Below are 17,548 nucleotides of genomic sequence, written 5' to 3' on the forward strand. Positions count from 1 at the left end.
GAGCCGCTCAGGTGGCGCAGTGGTAAAAAGACACGCTGCACCAGAGCTGGATTCTGAGTACATCGTTTCGAATCCAGCTCTGCCTCCCCGGTTCGAGGCTGAGCGGCTGTATGAGCAACGATTGACCGGTTGCTCAGTTGGTGGGTGGGACAAAGAACCGGATGTGGGTCTCTCTCTGTCAGAATGCTATTACAATCTCTGCCGGCTGATTAGAGGCGCCTGCACAAGAGATGAGGAAGAGTGCCCTTAGGGTGTGTCTCTCCACATGCAATGCTAGGTGGCGCCAAACTCATCAATGTGTGTGGGTGGCAAAAATGCATCCGGCTGCTGCTCATGTTTCAGAGGGGATATGGGTTAGCTTCGATCTCCTCTGTCAGGGCAGGGTTCGGCATAGACAGAGAGGAAGCACGATGCAAATTGAACAATTGGATGCGCTAAAAGGGGGAGAAAAAGGGGGGAAAAAATAGTGTTGTATTTTGTAGGTGTAATTGCATGAAAGAAAGAATATTTTACGATTTTCTTCTTCTCTCTCACTCACTGTCCCCTCTGCCTGATACACAGTGACAGCTACTGGCAGAAGTAATTATACAACAACAAATAGTAATAGATTTTTTCATTTTCTCACCACTAAGCTTTCTCTGCACATTCTTTGGGGCCATTTTAATATAGAATTTTACAAAATACAAAGAAAACACAGAAGAAAACACCGTCCGCTGTCTGAATGTTTGCTCACTGTATGTACAGTATATATACAGTATACAGTGTATCACAAAAGTGAGTACACCCCTCACATTTCTGCAGATATTTAAGTATATCTTTTCATGGGACAACACTGACAAAATGACACTTTGACACAATGAAAAGTAGTCTGTGTGCAGCTTATATAACAGTGTAAATTTATTCTTCCCTCAAAATAACTCAATATACAGCCATTAATGTCTAAACCACCGGCAACAAAAGTGAGTACACCCCTAAGAGACTACACCCCTAAATGTCCAAATTGAGCACTGCTTGTCATTTTCCCTCCAAAATGTCATGTGACTCGTTAGTGTTACTAGGTCTCAGGTGTGCATAGGGAGCAGGTGTGTTCAATTTAGTAGTACAGCTCTCACACTCTCTCATACTGGTCACTGAAAGTTCCAACATGGCACCTCATGGCAAAGAACTTTCTGAGGATCTTAAAAGACGAATTGTTCCGCTACATGAAGATGGCCAAGGCTACAAGAAGATTGCCAACACCCTGAAACTGAGCTGCAGCACAGTGGCCAAGATCATCCAGCGTTTTAAAAGAGCAGGGTCCACTCAGAACAGACCTCGCGTTGGTCGTCCAAAGAAGCTGAGTGCACGTGCTCAGCGTCACATCCAACTGCTGTCTTTGAAAGATAGGCGCAGGAGTGCTGTCAGCATTGCTGCAGAGATTGAAAAGGTGGGGGGTCAGCCTGTCAGTGCTCAGACCATACGCCGCACACTACATCAAATTGGTCTGCATGGCTGTCACCCCAGAAGGAAGCCTCTTCTGAAGTCTCTTCACAAGAAAGCCCGCAAACAGTTTGCTGAAGACATGTCAACAAAGGACATGGATTACTGGAACCATGTCCTATGGTCTGATGAGACCAAGATTAATTTGTTTGGTTCAGATGGTCTCAAGCATGTGTGGCGGCAATCAGGTGAGGAGTACAAAGATAAGTGTGTCATGCCTACAGTCAAGCATGGTGGTGGGAATGCCATGGTCTGGGGCTGCATGAGTGCAGCAGGTGTTGGGGAGTTACATTTCATTGAGGGACACATGAACTCCAATATGTACTGTGAAATACTGAAGCAGAGCATGATCCCCTCCCTCCGGAAACTGGGTCGCAGGGCAGTGTTCCAGCATGATAATGACCCCAAACACACCGCTAAGATGACCACTGCTTTATTGAAGAGGCTGAGGGTAAAGGTGATGGACTGGCCAAGCATGTCTTCAGACCTAAACCCAATAGATCATCTTTGGGGCATCCTCAAGCGGAAGGTGGAGGAGCGCAAAGTCTCGAATATCCGCCAGCTCCGGGATGTCGTCATGGAGGAGTGGAAAAGCATTCCAGTGGCAACCTGTGAAGCTCTGGTAAACTCCATGCCCAGGAGAGTTAAGGCAGTTCTGGGAAATAATGGTGGCCACACAAAATATTGACACTTCAGGAACTTTCACTTAGGGGTGTACTCACTTTTGTTGCCAGTGGTTTAGACATTAATGGCTGTATATTTAGTTATTTTGAGGGAAGAATAAATTTACACTGTTATATAAGCTGCACACAGACTACTTTTCATTGTGTCAAAGTGTCATTTTGTCAGTGTTGTCCCATGAAAAGATATACTTAAATATCTGCAGAAATGTGAGGGGTGTACTCACTTTTGTGATACACTGTATATATATATATATATGTATGTATGTATATACAGTGTATCACAAAAGTGAGTACACCCCTCACATTTCTGCAAATATTTTATTATATCTTTTCATGGGACAACACTATAGAAATAAAACTTGGATATAACTTAGAGTAGTCAGTGTACAACTTGTATAGCAGTGTAGATTTACTGTCTTCTGAAAATAACTCAACACACAGCCATTAATGTCTAAATGGCTGGCAACATAAGTGAGTACACCCCACAGTGAACATGTCCAAATTGTGCCCAAAGTGTCAATATTTTGTGTGACCACCATTATTATCCAGCACTGCCTTAACCCTCCTGGGCATGGAATTCACCAGAGCTGCACAGGTTGCTACTGGAATCCTCTTCCACTCCTCCATGATGACATCACGGAGCTGGTGGATGTTAGACACCTTGAACTCCTCCACCTTCCACTTGAGGATGCGCCACAGGTGCTCAATTGGGTTTAGTCCATCACCTTTACCTTCAGCTTCCTCAGCAAGGCAGTTGTCATCTTGGAGGTTGTGTTTGGGGTCGTTATCCTGTTGGAAAACTGCCATGAGGCCCAGTTTTCGAAGGGAGGGGATCATGCTCTGTTTTAGAATGTCACAGTACATGTTGGAATTCATGTTTCCCTCAATGAACCGCAGCTCCCCAGTGCCAGCAACACTCATGCAGCCCAAGACCATGATGCTACCACCACCATGCTTGACTGTAGGCAAGATACAGTTGTCTTGGTACTTCTCACCAGGGCGCCGCCACACATGCTGGACACCATCTGAGCCAAACAAGTTTATCTTGGTCTCGTCAGACCACAGGGCATTCCAGTAATCCATGTTCTTGGACTGCTTGTCTTCAGCAAACTGTTTGCGGGCTTTCTTGTGCGTCAGCTTCCTTCTGGGATGACGACCATGCAGACCGAGTTGATGCAGTGTGCGGCGTATGGTCTGAGCACTGACAGGCTGACCTCCCACGTCTTCAACCTCTGCAGCAATGTTGGCAGCACTCATGTGTCTATTTTTTAAAGCCAACCTCTGGATATGACGCCGAACACGTGGACTCAACTTCTTTGGTCGACCCTGGCGAAGCCTGTTCCGAGTGGAACCTGTCCTGGAAAACCGCTGTATGACCTTGGCCACCATGCTGTAGCTCAGTTTCAGGGTGTTAGCAATCTTCTTATAGCCCAGGCCATCTTTGTGGAGAGCAACAATTCTATTTCTCACATCCTCAGAGAGTTCTTTGCCATGAGGTGCCATATTGAATATCCAGTGGCCAGTATGAGAGAATTGTACCCAAAACACCAAATTTAACAGCCCTGCTCCCCATTTACACCTGGGACCTTGACACATGACACCAGGGAGGGACAACGACACATTTGGGCACAATTTGGACATGTTCACTGTGGGGTGTACTCACTTATGTTGCCAGCTATTTAGACATTAATGGCTGTGTGTTGAGTTATTTTCAGAAGACAGTAAATCTACACTGCTATACAAGTTGTACACTGACTACTCTAAGTTATATCCAAGTTTCATGTCTATAGTGTTGTCCCATGAAAAGATATAATGAAATATTTGCAGAAATGTGAGGGGTGTACTCACTTTTGTGATACACTGTATATATATATATATATATATACACTGTATATATATATATATATATGTATATATATATGAGCATGGCAACTTGGGTACCGTCTAGTCAAAAGATCAACATTGTGCCTAAACCACACCAAAGTTGAAGGTGACCTTTTTCCTGGACATATCCTAACTACGGCTATCAAACCTGGTAGAAACTGCAAACTTATTGCTTGCAGCTTAGGAGTTACTGCATTCTTTAGACTTAAGAGCAGATGACATACAGATACATATACTTATTAACACCTGGGGCTAAATACACAGGAAAAAATTCAGCCCTGTAGTCACAGCAAGAGCTACTCCCCATCCCTCTCAGAGCCCAGAGCCACAGACTTTTTATGGGTGTGCACTGGGCTATAGGGGTGGTACACTCAAGCAGACATTTGATGTTGTGACACTACTCGATTAACCCTTAACCCACTCCTTCTGGAGGTTCTTAGTAGGGCTGGGTATTGCCACTAATTTCCTGGATCGATTCCGATTCACAAGGTCCCGATTCGATTCGATCTTCGATTTTCGATTCTCGATTCGATTTTCGATTCAATTTCGATTCAACACATTTAGGCATATTTGAGTTACATTAACAGGTTTTGTTTAAATATGTACAGATGTTCACAGAACAAATGTGATAATTGTACAAAGAACATTTATTATTAAAAAATATTTGTTTTTACATAAATAATTTATCCAAAACAAAAAACAGTAACATTATTTTTTTAATTATTATTATTTTATATGTCTGACACGCTACAACAGTGTACATGTAATGTAAACATACACCTGGCTGTTGCACAGCTTATGCCAAGTTCACACTACACGACTTTCTGATTTGCCGGTCTGGGTCGCTGTACAGTTCACACTGCACGAGTGATCGGTGATAGAGGGTTTCACACTACACCATCTATCACCAGGAAGAATCTCAGATGAGTCTGTCTGCTCTCCCAAACTACTGTAACCGAGTGTCTTAGTAATGCACTGGATTAATAAAGGAACAAATACACGACACATAACAGATCGTCGGGAGCATAAAACTTTATTCACCTTCTCTGTTATGGTACAGAACAGACGCGCGCTAGAGTCAGCCCAACAGCAGCAACCTGGCAGTGGAGGGGCTTGAACCAGCAACCTTCTAATTACTAGTCCAGTATCTTAAGCACTAGACTACTGCCCACTCTTTATTAAAAGCAGTAAATTGTGCAGTTTTGATAAGCTGTTAATGTTTAGATGTTACAATCACAAAATTAGAAGTAAGCGTCAAAAAACGTCAACATTATTTCACTATTTAAACAAAGAAATAAATAAAATAAAAAATAAAAAAAATTTGAACAAAATGTGCAGGTTTTTATACTATTTTGTTTTGAGTCTAATTTCAGTCCGTTGTTATTGTTGGATATTCTTATTAAAATCACAAAGCTGGTCCTGACTGCTTCAGTTCTGGATGTGTTAAACTTTATAAAAGTTTCAGGTGTGATGCTCCGCATCATTCATGCTCTTGTATTTCTGTTTTGTACCGCGATTTAAAGCCTAAATTGGGATCCTTAACCAGCGTTACACCTGACTTAATAAATACTTCAGAAGTTCATGTCTTGTTAAAAACTTCACGGTTAGTCACATTCAGTTCTGTTCTGTTACGGTGAAGCTCCACACACTCGCGCACACATGCGCATACGTGAATCAAAACTTCCGGATATTTAAAGACACAGCGCTCCCGTCAAAATCAATCCTGTTATATTGCATGTGTGATGTACATTTATTTACGTCTAATTTGTATTTGCCACGAACCTCATGCGGGCCGGTTGGGGATGTCTCGCGGGCCGGATGTGGCCCGCGGGCCGTACAATGCCCAGATCTCCGTGTACACCGTAAAAAGGGGCGTATTTAAAAGATCGATCTCACGTTTATATGAATCGATATCGGATAATTCAAATAAAGATCGATTCGAATCGAAAAATCGATTTTATAAACCCACCCCTAGTTCTTAGTCAACCTAAAATGGCTCATCTGGGAACCTTCAGGCCATGTCTTGACCAGACGTTGAATTGGAGCAGACTTTTCCAACTACCCAGTCTATGTGAAATAGAAGCCAAAGCACTGTGTTGAGTCCTAGCAGACACAGCTTACCATTTAATTTATGTTTCAGGATCTCTTTCTTTGCAGAGACAAGTTGCACCTTAGGGTGCCCTGTTTTTGCCTTTTAAGCACAACATGAGGAACATTTCTACACTGGGTCTCCATGGGACCAGAAAACTGACTCATCATGAAATTTTAAGCAGACAACAGTGATCACAAATATATACTCCAAGCTTTAAATACTCACTTGAAAGTAGATGTTGTTAGGTTTTTCGGAACATAAAAACGTACATTTAATATGGGAAGTTTTACGGCATTTTCCAAACTTTACGACATCCAGGCCGCATGGTCTTTTGTCCAACATGGCGCCGGCTAGGCTCCCTCCCTGACTCCTACCGAGGGGGGGAGGCAGAGCCCGGGGCTTGTTAGCACACTTCATTGGCTCCACCAGCAGTAAAGGAGGAGGAGCCTAGCTGAGTTTAAAAACCGGCGGGGAGAGAGGCTCGGTCGCTTTTTCTTACGTGGTTGTTTTCTATACTGCAGGAGAAAGGAGCGTCGGTCGGCTTAGCTCTGATATATATTCACAGATCATTTTTACACTTAATAAAGTGTTTTAAAGAGTACTTTCTGGACTTCCCGACTGCTTTCTTCAGGACCTTTTGAACTAAAAGATTTATCCTAACAATGTTGAAGCTCATTGCAGATTGACGATAGAGATTAGCAGCTCCACACACCCCTGACACCTTCATAAGGAGATATTTCAGTCCAGGCCTGGTGTCAAAGTCTCGTGCGGTGCGGTAGGACTCCAGGAGTAAGTCCAGGATGATGGCCAGGTTTTGCATGGAAATGTAGCGCAGAAAACCAACAGCTTTGGGCTCGGAGACAGGTGTTAGTCGATCGTGCACATCTGCGCTGCCCGAGCCTTTGACAAACTCTTCTAGCAAGATGTCATAAAGATTCTGCAGCAGCACCTGGTGGGACAGCAGACTCACCACAATGGTCCGGAATGGAATCCTGTAAAGCAGAGCATGGAGATGCATTATAAAAAACTTCTAAATTAAATAAACAATTGCATTTCTAGGGTTTATATATAATAATACAAGATTACATGGCTAAGAGCATGTTTAGGGTTACCCACTCTTATTCCGTACATACCTGTGTATCTATAGATGTATTTATATACATATTTGTATATTTCACAGACAAATCAAGCTGTGTAGATCAAAGAATGAGAGCTTCAGATATTAAAGCTAAAGTGACCCAGGAAAAAATGCCAACCAGACTCACTACAGTGTGCACTGATTCATACACTGATAAGTTCAAACATAAGGACCATAAGGTAATTATTTTGCAAAACTTGAGAACTTGTAAAACAAAATCTGCACTTGTATTTTCAATTGCAACAAATTAGACATATCACAACTTTAATTCTGTCCTGTATTTATGGGATAGACTTTTTTTTTAACCTGATTTAGCACTTGTAACTGCTTAATGAAGGGATCAAAACTGGGGCTGTAAAAAAGGGCTGTAAAAAAAACTCTCAACTCCATAAAGAACCGAAGCCAGTGCACCAGCGCCAGGATATTCTGCTAGTGCACCAGCGCCGAGATTTTGAACACCCCGGTTCGAATCTCCGCTCTACTACCAGTCGGCTGGGCACCATCTAGCGGGCACAATTGGCAGTGCTTGCAGCAGACAGAAATTGGCCACCGTGTCTGCTGGGTGGGGAAATGCCTGGACTATGTGGGTGGGGTCTTCAAACGCTGTGCAAGGACCCTGGTTAGCAGATAGAGGCGCCTGTGCAGAAACACGGGCGTAAAGAAGGGGTCCATTAGGACTGCGCGTGCAACGGAGGGCACGTGAGCAGCAAATATACCCTCCTCGAACGCAATCAGGGATCCACAGCAGCAGAAAACAAATTACTACACTAAATCAAGAGAAAAAAATGGAGAAAATGCATAAAGAAAAAAGAAAAAAAAAAGTTAAACCAGTATACTGAATGCAGAGCTGCTACGGAACGTTTACTTTAATATCTGTATTTTTTATAATACTTTTATATAACATTAATAAACAAAATCAAATGATGCCTGTATTAACATTCAGTGTTAACTAGCTATTACACTGGTTTACAGAAGGAAGCCATTGGGAGCTCAACATGCTAATATACTGTAATTATTATGAATCAAGGCATCTTACCCAATTTTCCTACACAGAGTTCAGCATGAGGGAAGGAAGGAAAAAATGAAAACACATGATATGCAAACAGTCCAAAATTTGCAAAAGTCAAGTACAACATATTTACCAAGCTTTGTTTACATTGACAGCATTTAGCTGAAACTCCTATTCAGAGTGACTAACAAAAGTGCTTTCTTTGTGGATGTTTCTTTATTTATTGGTAAATCTAAAAAATGTTAGTATACATATTAGTGTTATTTTTATAAGGTGGAGATATTTATTTAAATATAGTCTGCAAGACAGTGTTAAATCTTTTGTATTTAAATATTTTAATTATAATTAAATATTTATTTTCTAAATGATGGTGTCCATATGTCTGTCCAGTGACAGTACTGTATTGTATAATGTTTTGTTATGTTGTTATTAGAAAGATAAAAAACTTTATACCGTTTCTGAGTGTGGCCATTGGACTGCTGGTCTGCAGGAAGTTCAATGATCAGAACACAGGACTGAGCATGCTCAAATCCTTCTTTACTGTTGGGAGTCTTGGGGGAGCACTGAGTATCCAACATAAAGACCTAAAACACATAAAAACAAACCCCAAATGAAAACTCTGCTCCCAATATGAAAGGATGAAATGAACTACTGAACTTTATACTACTGAACGTAATGGAAGTTAATATTTAGTGTTAAAAATTTCTGCTCAGGTTCTGAACACAATGCATGTTCTTTGTCTAATGCTATGAATTATAATAATGTTGTAATAATGATAATAATTTGCAGAAAACAATAAAAAAACAAAAATTTCTGATATCTTTTGGTACACATTGTGCTAAACTCAATTGGTACACGGTCACTATCTAGAGGTAGTTTAGGTAACTACATTTGACATACATAGCTAGTTATTTTATAATAGCGTGAATAAAAAAAAGTTGGATCAAATAATCAATTGTCTTTTTTGTTTTGTTTTTCCATATCTATCCTTATTTTTATGTAGGCCAACACCACTGTTTGTTTTGTATACCTATAGTAAAATCTTAAGTTTACATGCATATGTGGGACAGGTACATCATGGCAATTTTGGAATTCAATGATAACTGTAACTGTTATCATTCTGCAGCTCACATATTGAAAGACATACTTGTAATTTAGGGGGAAAACGTTTACGAATTTGATTTATTTTATGGGTTTACTTTGGGTTTTCTATGAATATCTGCTGTGATGGTTGACCTATAATGACATAAAACTCTGTGGTATGGCTTTGTTAATGATTAGGACTGACTGCTGGAAGTAACTTCTCTGTGCCCATATAAACAGGACCAGTCTGGCTGCACCAATTAAAATAAATAAAACAGTAGCCTTTTGCCAGGGTCAAAAAGAAAACACAAACTGACATATAATAATGCATAAAGATTTTTTTCTGAAAGGTCAGATGTAATTCAAGAAATTTCAGACAAAACTGATCTGGCATGAATCAGTAGGGATGTTTTTGCCCAAAAGCCTATAAGTAAGGCCCTACTTGTGGTCCTAGCAATCATACGTCAATTAGGTTAGTGTAACAGACTTTTCTGTGGTGTAGTGTGCTGACAACGTTGATGTATGTGTTTACATATTGAGTGCATTTTGTCCCTTTGGGGATTCCGTAATCAATGAAAAAGTGTGTTTCTCTACACACGTGATCATGCACCAGCACAGAGACAAATTCCATTTTAGCAGTTTTTTAAATACAATTACAGTCTATCTTTGACTATACTTTGCAGAAAGGTATATTATGGGTCAAAGATCTAACCAGTGTGTTCCAAAACACAAAATGTACATTTTTGTTTCACCTCTAAAAATAAAAACTAAGGCCAGAGCATGTACAGACTGTATTAGTATTGTTTAAGATTACCTGTTGTGCCATGGCCCGAATCCTCAAGTACTCTGCCTCTGCAGAAGCAGAGTGTGTTGGAGCTGCTACTTTCACCTCACATGCATCCCCCGTGAAAGTGTCAGAACCACTCCGAAAACAAGCAAGTAGGTTCTGTGGGATATTGTACACAAACATTTTGCTTCAATAGGCCACTACATCTGTAACATCTAAAAACATCTTTTTTCTTCCTTTGTCATTTAATGAAATCAGTCATTTTCAGTTGCTGTGCTTATGAATCATAATGTGGTGTACCTTGACAGCTTCAAGAGTAGCTGAAAAGGCATCTTGTAGGGCACAACAGGCCAGCCTCCACATCTCCTCTGTAAACACAGGCCCCGCTGTCACCAGCACATACCTATATACAAAAGCACAGCCAAATCCAGTCATTTAGGTTATATAAAGAGACATTCCGAAGATAGTTGTGTTTAACTCAAATCAGCATTATCAGCATTATTTGCTATGGCCAATGCCAGATTCATGCAGACCAGCTTCCAACTTTTTCTGCTATGGCTTAGGTTTTTCTATACTGTTCCTTGTGGATTAAGGGGTGTTAAGCCTATAGGGTGAGGGTGAGGGTTCTAATCTTAGCTCTATCACACAGCTACTGTTGAGCCCTTGAGCAAGGCCCTTAACCCTCTCATCTCCAGGGGCACTGTACAATGGCTGACCCTGCACTCTTGTTTGCAAGGTGGGATATGCGAAAAAAGAATTTAATTGTATTGTACATATGTATATGTATACAGTGGTGTTCAAAAAAATAGCAGTCCAACACCATTGACCTGATAAATCACTGTTTTTAGTAGAAATGCTATTTCTACATAGCAAAAATTTTACTTGAAAGTGTAGTAGAGTAATGAAAACAAAACAAACTCAACAATTAGGACATGCATGCCGCTCATTGTGAGTAATCGAAGCATTGATTGAAAGGGGGTTGTTCAAAATAATAGCAGTGAGGAGTTCAATTGGTGAAGTCATTCATTCTGCAGAAGAACGGGTGTCAATTTTGGCCCTTATTTAAGGTAGGAGGGTGGCAAATGTTGCACAGGTTGGTAATAGCGCATTTCCTTCTGAAATACTGGGTAAAATGGGTTGTTCCAGACATTGTTCTGATGAACAGCATACTTTGATTAAAAAGTTGATAGTAGAGGGAAAAAACATACAGAGAAGTGCAGCAAATTATTGGCTGCTCAGCTAAAATGATCTCAAATGTCTTGAAGTGACAACCAAAACCTGAAAGATGCAGAAGGAAGCGTGGAACTACTGTTCGATTGGATCGAAGAATAGCCAAAATGGCAAAGGTTCAGCCAATGATCACCTCCAGATTGATCAAGGAACATCTGAAGTTACCAGTGAGTACAGAAGATGATTAAGTGAAGCCAATTTACCAGCAAGAACTCCTTGCAAAGTCCCGTTGTTAAGAAAAAGACACGTCCTGAATGGGTTCAAATTTGCCAAGGAACACATTAACTGGTCCAAAGAGAAATGGCTCAACATTTGTGGACTGGTGAAAGCAAAATTGTATTTTTTTGGTCTAGTGGCCGTAGACAGTATGTCTGACGCCCCTCGAGCACTGAATTCAAGCCACAGTACACTGTGAAGACAGTAAAGCATGGTGGTACAAAATGATGATATGGGGATGTTTTTCATACCATGGTGTTACGCCTAGTTATCACATACGAGGGATCATGGATCAATTTAAATATATCAGAATACTTGAGATCATCATGTCGCCCTATGTCGAAGAAGAAATGTGCTTAAAATGGGTGTTTCAACATGACAATGACCCAAAACATCTTGGTTACAGACAAACAAGATTGAGGTAATAGAGTGACCAGCCCAATCCCCTGACCTCAATCCCATAGAGAACTTGTGTTCTGATATCTGAAATGTGTTCTTTTGAGGCAAAACCCAAAATTGCAGAAGAACTGTGGAATGTAGTGTGATCATCCTGGACTGGAATACCTGTTCAGAGGTGCCAGAAGTTGGTCGACTCCATGCAACACAGATCTCGGAAACAATTGTTATGCCACTAAATATTAGTTCAGTAATTTAAACTAAAGTGAAACCTCAAACATTTTTAGTTTATAGATACATTTTTTGAGAAAAATGCTGGCACTGCTATTTTTTTGAACAGCCTAATATTCATTTTTCTTAATTTTCTGTAAAGGATGAACACAAACTGGCTAAATTTTGTTAATGTTTTGATTTAGAATTGAAAGTGTAGTATTTTCAGTGCATTTGCATTCATGGAAATAAAAGTTATTATAATGATTTTGTGCTTTATTCACTTTTTTAAAATCACTGCTATTTTTTTGAACACTACTGTATATGACAAATAAAGGTCTTCTTCACAGTAATTCATTAGGCTCTCGTTCTCACATATTTAGCATGGCCAAGCATTATTTTTATTTATATAGGATGTCACCAGTGGGCCTGCGTAGCGTACTGTTTAAAATAAGAAAAATGTAGCATGTTTCCTAACTTTGCTTAATCTGTAAACCTGCAATCCTTTCTGGAATGATCTTGCCTCTAAAAACACAGCTGAACATCCACACACACACACACCTGATACAGGAACAGCCCACTCTGGAGATGGTCTCTGCAGGCTCAGCCACACAAGCCACCAACAGCTTAAATAAGTCCTTCAGCATCAGGTTAATAAGACTCTCATAGCCCATATCTACACCAAAACACAGACATTTACTGGTTAAAGGGAAACAGTCAGGTCCAGATTTCATTTAGATGCTTAGATCAATGCTTTCAGCTTTGTTTTCAAACAAAAAGCTTTTAACTAACAATCAATTTGGCAGTAAAAATTTGAAGATCCATGATCAATAATAAGACATTCTAGGACATCTAGTGTAATTCCAACATTGATACAGGGACACTGTGTTATTGTTCTAGTTATCAAGCATTTATTTCTACTATCTATTAATGATGTGATATCTATGGTGAGTAATATTAAAGGGTGGTTTGGTGTACATGGGGCAATGTAACCACACCTATTCTCAACTGTAAACACCTGGTGAATGGCGTAAGTGTAAACACAAATGTACATGTTGGATGTAGTGACATGTAAAGCTGGCATTACACTGCGATAACCGAGGCTCTGATGCAACTTCAACTGAAAAAGTTCTGACAGAGTCAAAAATTGTGTATCAAAATCTAACAGTGTGATCGCTAGAAACCACCAAACCGAGGACAGCAGTAATAAAACTAATGTAGGGAACACAGTGACTTTGTTATATAGATTAATCAAGTGAACCAACGAACCATTATTAAAAAAAAAAAATCAACCTAATAAGTCTAGTTACATTGACATAGCAGCTGCCACAAATGCTCATAAGTGTGAAAATAATACTTCATAACTTCTGTTCTCTTTAGAACTTAAGAATTTAATTCTCTAGCCAGACTTAAACACTTCATATTTCCCTACTTGACATTTTATATCCTGTATTGAGGCCTGTCATTAAAGAATTACAGCATATAATCTGACATTATGTGCATGTCACATGACACAGTGTAACATGTAAAATTGGACAGTATAAAATGTTATAAGACCACTTAGATCACACAAAGCAAACATGGTGCCAAATTGTTAACAGAGCTAAAAAAGGTGGTTGATAGAATGGATACATCTTACATAATCTGACTATCATGTGTGTCATTAAAAAGTAAATACTAAAACACTAAAAACAAGCCATAGAGAGAGAGAGAGAGAGAGAGAGAGAGAGAGAGAGAGAGAGAGAGAGAGAGAGAGAGAGAGAGAGAGAGAGAGAGATTTTTTATTTTTTTTAAAACAACTTTATTCAATTATTGCACAAAAAAGCACAATTTAAACACACAATACAATAACTTAAGACCCTTAAGACAAAGACAGTAAAAAAAAACCTTTACACACTCAGTTCCAGGGGCTGGCCAAGGCTAGCTTTCCTTCCTCCACACTACACAAAAAATCCTTGTAACACCATTCTATTTCAAAAATCTCAATGGTATTCATGAGCTTATGAAAGCCAAACTCAAAACGGATCCTGGTCTCTACAAGAGCTAGAAACAATGGCAACACCTCTTGGCCTGATCTATCCTCCATTTTGTTTTTCCTAGAGTTATATACAGCCAGTTTTGCCTGGCCAGATAAAAAGTTAAGCAACTGCCACTTAACTCTTTCTTTTTGACTATATCCAGCCCCAAATATAAAAACGATAGGGTTAAAATCAACCCCAACCCTCTGATAAATCAAACCAAGTGTGTCAACAAGGGGTTTTAGCCTCCGACATTCTAAAAAACAATGAAAAACTGTCTCTCTGAGACCACAGAAAACACACAAAGCACTGACCTCTGGATTAATAACTGAAACAAAAGCGTTAACAGCTATAACATCAAGAAAACCATTAGTAACACACTTCGCCGTAATGGATTGAGATCCTGCAGTGCCCGCAAAGTCCCTCTGCTCAAGAAGGCTCATGTACAGGCCCGTCTGAAGTTTGCCAATGAACACCTGAATGATTCAGAGAAAGCTTGGGAGAATGTGATATGGTCAGATGAGATCAAAATTGAGCTCTTTGGCATCAACTCCACTCGCCGTGTTTGGAGGCAAAGAAATGCCCAGTGGGGATGGTGTTCTTGGGGTCATATCCAGCATTTCTCTGCTCTCAGCTCCCTTGAGATCATTGACAAGCTCCTCCCATGTAATTCTGGACTGACCTCACCTTTCTCAGAATCATTCTTACCCCACCAGGTGAGATCTTGCATGGAGCTCCAGAGTGAGGGCGATTGACTGTGATCTTGTATTTCTTTCATTTTTGAATTATCGCACCAACAGTGGTCTCTTTCTCACCAAGCTTCTTGCTGATGGTCTTGTAGCCCATTCCAGCCTTGTGCAGGTCTACAATCTTGTCCCTGACGTCCTTTGATAGCTCTTTGGTCTTGCCCATGGTGGTCGAGAGATTTGAACGGAAGAAACTGATTCTGTGACAGGAGTCTTTTATACAGGGACAGGACTAATTTGTGTGCCTCATGGGCACAAAACCGGTCTGTGGGGGTCAGAATTCTTGCTGGTTGGTAGGGGATCAAATACTTATTTCCCTTAATTAAATACAAATTAATTTATAACTTTTATTTAATGTTTTTTTTCTGGATTTTTTGTTGATATTCTGTCTCTCTCTGTTAAAATAAACCTTCCATAAAAATGATAGACTGTTCAAGTCTTTGTAAGGGGGTAAACTTACAAAATCAGCAGGGGATCAAATACTTATTTCCTCCACTGTAATGAAGGTTTTGAGTACTATAAGCTTTGCTTGGCCCCACAAAATGACACAATATATGATAGAATCAGTATGCGTGAAACAGGTGCAATAAATAAAAATGTTTTTGTTTATTTAATATATACCCTTAGCTCTACCATTACCAAATAAAACGACGTTTGCCAACTCCACTGTACAACTTGACCACAGGTCTGTTGTAAAAAAACTTTACATATCAAAAAATTTTCTGCTCTGCGGAAATAGGAATGAAATAATGAGGAAACAGTAATTGCTAACTGCTTCCAGATTGACCATGCCTTCTTTTAAAAAACCATGTGATTAGCACTAATCCGACACTGGCTTAAATGAAAACCACTGAATTTACTTCATTATATTTTAAAAATGACTATCATAATGCTGCTATTATTGGCCAAAAACAAGTGGTCACCTGACCACAAGATTACTGAATATTCTGTGACAATAACAGCCTTCACTCTTTTAGAAAGGCTTTCCACAAAAAAAGGGAAACAAATCTAAGAAAAGTTGTGCTGATTTAGTTAAAAGGGTATTAATGAGGTAAAACCTGTCTCACAATTGAGGTCCAACTCATACTCACGTTGTTTAAAGTGAACTGAGATCAGGGCTCTGTGCTATGTGTCCGAGCACTGTTTCTCAACACCAAATCATATAGTGTACTTTGCCTTGCTTGTGCTATTCTAATCCTATTCAAGTCATGAAGTGCATAATGAGTTACCTGTGTCATCATCAAACTCGGACAGAACGCAGTCCATTCCATCATCACTGATTACAGAGCGCTCCTGGGCTCTCATGGGCAGGCTGGCCAACCGTGCACCCAAAAACACTGGCTTTAAAGGCATCTTGTAGATTTTGGCAAGCAGCTGGAACCCATACATATCACGGTTCAGCACAATGATCTGACATAATGCCATTTCAGATCTACAGTAATCAAACTTTGTATACACAATTGTAACCAAGTGCGAGTTTTACTAGTCTATGGTTCCTACAAAGAGCTCTACAGCATATAGCCATGGATGTTGATTCTTGTGAGCAGTGGTAGCTCAGTGATTAAAGTACTGGACTAGCAATCAAAAGGTTGCCGTTCAAGCCCCACCACTGTCAAGTAGCCACTGTTGGACCCCTGAGCAGGGCCCTTAACTTTCAATTGCTCGGATTGTGTTCAGTCATAATTATAAGTGACTTTGAATAAAAGCGGCCGCCAAATGCAGCAAATGTAATTTAATATTGGTAATAATGGATTTAATGATGCAATTAATTGCTCCTGTTCCACTAGGAAACACCGGGCACAAGGCAGGAATACCGTGGACAAGGTGCCAATTCATTGTAGGGCTTTGGCCTTCCCTACACAGACATAGCCTTTGTGACATAGCCTCACTTCTGTGTAGACAGCCTACAGACAGCACCACCAAGATTCAAACCTGGATCTCAGAAGTGGTGGGCAAGTGTGCAGGCTAGACCGCCGCAATTTACTGAATTAAATTTGGTAATGTTTTATATTTACATTTGTTAAAAGAACATTATTTATGCTATTGGTTAATAATTTATATCATTTTTTATTATTGGATCTCTGTACTGCAAATTTTTTGCAGATCACTGACTGGTCAGTCATAGGCCAGTGATGGTGGGAGTGTAATCATTAAGGTATTGGACTAGCGATCAGACATTTTACAGGTTCAAGATTTACCACCACCAGGTTGCCACTGTTGGGCCTCTGAGCAAAGCCCTTAATCTTTAATTGCTTGCACTGTATTCCCAATTGTAGGTTGCTTTAATTAAAAACACCTGCTTAATGCTGTAATTGGTTTTTAGAAAGTCTAACAATGACCTCAATCGATTCAATCCAGAGGGCTTTTAATGACGTTGGTAAATAATTAGTTACCTGTGAGCACTTTCTTAAATAATCCAAGGCTGGAAGGCACAGGTCTGTTGAACTGAATCCATTTGCATGAACACAGTCTCCTATCTGCTTATAGTCCATTTCTCCTGCACACAAACATATGCACCAGCATGTAAATAAGAAATGTTATCACTTTCCATCCTAATACTTCACAATTCCAACCCAT

General features: G+C 40.0%; 1 protein-coding gene across 1 annotated transcript in view; it reads right to left on the reverse strand.

Moving 5' to 3' along the window:
- The window catches only part of LOC134314755 (brefeldin A-inhibited guanine nucleotide-exchange protein 3-like), a 64,941-nt gene that overhangs the window by 6,328 nt on the left and 41,065 nt on the right, over positions 1–17,548 (reverse strand). The window contains exons 23-30 of the mRNA XM_062995449.1: positions 17,365–17,468; positions 16,201–16,345; positions 12,769–12,883; positions 10,456–10,558; positions 10,183–10,314; positions 8,739–8,869; positions 8,313–8,321; positions 6,800–7,130 (exon numbers count right to left, since the gene is read on the reverse strand). Of these exons, the coding sequence (XP_062851519.1) occupies positions 6,800–7,130; positions 8,313–8,321; positions 8,739–8,869; positions 10,183–10,314; positions 10,456–10,558; positions 12,769–12,883; positions 16,201–16,345; positions 17,365–17,468 (1,070 nt within the window). The remainder of the gene's footprint in view (positions 1–6,799; positions 7,131–8,312; positions 8,322–8,738; positions 8,870–10,182; positions 10,315–10,455; positions 10,559–12,768; positions 12,884–16,200; positions 16,346–17,364; positions 17,469–17,548) is intronic.

Source organism: Trichomycterus rosablanca, chromosome 5 (assembly GCF_030014385.1).
Source record: "Trichomycterus rosablanca isolate fTriRos1 chromosome 5, fTriRos1.hap1, whole genome shotgun sequence".
Taxonomy (NCBI): Eukaryota; Metazoa; Chordata; class Actinopteri; order Siluriformes; family Trichomycteridae; genus Trichomycterus; species Trichomycterus rosablanca.